The 2,005-nt window shown below is 38.6% G+C and overlaps 1 protein-coding gene and 1 long non-coding RNA gene across 2 annotated transcripts in view; one reads left to right on the forward strand and one right to left on the reverse strand.

The window, feature by feature from the left end:
* On the forward strand, window positions 1-1,871 carry LOC118748824 (histone deacetylase 8-like; the record flags this gene model as incomplete). The annotated part of the gene is given in 4 exon segments (XM_036483528.1): window positions 1-51; window positions 107-849; window positions 915-1,294; window positions 1,675-1,871. Coding segments are annotated over 4 exon segments (1,209 nt in total), but the record flags the coding sequence as incomplete, so codon positions are not given.
* Window positions 1,266-2,005, reverse strand: part of LOC118748825 — a 1,180-nt gene continuing 440 nt past the window's right edge. The window contains exon 2 of the long non-coding RNA XR_004994095.1: window positions 1,266-1,963. This is a non-coding gene — a long non-coding RNA (uncharacterized LOC118748825). The remainder of the gene's footprint in view (window positions 1,964-2,005) is intronic.

A 2,005-nucleotide genomic window follows, 5' to 3' on the forward strand; every position in this document is an offset into this window, starting at 1 on the left:
AACGACAACTTAATACATCAAGCAGATAATAATCCTGCAGTTCGGGGCAGGGTAAGTAATAAAATTGTATTCTTATAGAACGCTAAAGGATTCGCCTCCTCCACAGGCTTCACTCACGCACCGGCTGATAGCCTCCTATGGCCTACTCAAACTCATGCAACGTCTGGATCCAAAAGTATGTGGGCTCACCGATTTAAGAAGTTTTCACAACCATGACTATGTGCAACAGCTATTAGAGAAAAAGACACAAAGCAATCCAAAAGGAATCAATTTAACAGCGGCTGTTCCCATAAAATTAAACGCATCTGTTGCAGAGGAAGATCAATGTAGTGTCGAGGATGATGACGTTAGCTTAGATACTACACATGCTCATTTGGAGTACGGTTTGGGTTTCGATTGTCCTAGTTGGAGAGGCATATGGGAATATGCTTGCACAATTGCAGGCGGTACAATGAGTGCTTGTGCAGCACTATGCAAATATGGTTTGCCTAAGAACGGTAAACAAACTGTGATTATTAACTGGACAGGTGGTTGGCATCACGCGCAGCGTGATCGTGCTGCTGGCTATTGCTACGTGAATGATATAGTGTTAGGCATACTTATGTTGCGGAGGCATTTTAAGCGTGTACTTTACATCGATTTAGATGTCCATCATGGGGATGGTGTACAGCAAGCGTTTGAAGTGACTCAACGTGTATTCACATTTTCCATGCATCGTTTTGAATGTGGCTTTTACCCGGGCACTGGTGGGTTGGATGATTGTGGTTTTGCTAGCGGTAAAGGCTATTCAGCTAATTTCCCCTATCGTGATGGTATAACCGGTGAAACCTTCTGCAAATATTTTAAGCGGCAAGTTAAAGTTTAAAAAAAAAAGTTAAATGAGACTATTTTGAGAACTTATGATACCCTTGCAGCGTTTTCAGCATCATACAAGAATGCTATGCGCCAGAGGCCTATGTAATACAATGCGGTGCTGATGCTATTGTGGGTGATCCGCTTGGAGGTACCAATCTCATCCCAGCTGACTTAATTGATTGCGTTGAATTCGTATTAGAACGCAAGTTGCCTACTGTGCTCTTGGGTGGTGGGGGCTATGATTTTACTAATGCTAGTCTGTTTTGGACTCAATTAACAGCTACTTGCTGCGGCGTACGACTACCAGTAGATATACCTGAGGACAATATAGATTTTCTAAAATATGGGCCGGATTATAGTCTTATAATCAGGCGGTCGAAAATAATGAAGGACCACAATAATCTCGAGTATTTGGAAAAGTGCACGCGGACCATTCAAGGCAAGGGATTTTGTTTTTATTTTTGAAGTTTTGAAAAATGTAATCCTTATTTATACATAATTTTGGAACTTTTGGTGGCTATCACAGAATCTATCCTAGTCCTATTTTTCGTGAAAACTGCGTAAATGTTATTACAGAATCCGATTTGCTACGAACGTATGTATGTATTAAAAGTGTACGTTACGCTCGTAGCTACTCGAATTCAATTTCATTTTCGTAGATTTTGCGAAAAATCGGAGTACGATGGATTCTGTGGTAGCCCTGATTATGTACGTTTCTTTCTTGCAACTGCATTTTTTGTTTTTTCAAAATTTAGTTTATTTATAGAACTTTTCGATTACATTCGTACATAAAGTGGATTATTTTTTTAATGTTTACAGAAAATCTCCGGAAGTTTAATGTGAAAGCTGTCTGAAACGCCTTTGTGTTGGCCCTACTAAACTTTGTTATTTCTTTTTTTATTCAACTGATTGTGGTTATTTGTCTTAATTTATGGATTTCATTTATAGATGAACAATTTACTTTTTGTAATTACGTTAATATTATAACTTATAAACTAAATTCTAATGTATGCATATATGATTACATTGCAATTTAAAAATGTCCTTGTCTGATCAGCGTTTTCAAGTTCAAATTAATACCTACAAAAATCTTCAGTTATCTTCCAACCTATGGAAGTATAGTTCGCCCGCCGCCCCCAGCTCCTGCACT

The sequence above is a fragment of the Rhagoletis pomonella genome, unplaced genomic scaffold, assembly GCF_013731165.1.
Source record: "Rhagoletis pomonella isolate Grant_MI unplaced genomic scaffold, Rhpom_1.0 Rhpom_scaffold_00013, whole genome shotgun sequence".
In the NCBI taxonomy this organism is placed as follows: Eukaryota; Metazoa; Arthropoda; class Insecta; order Diptera; family Tephritidae; genus Rhagoletis; species Rhagoletis pomonella.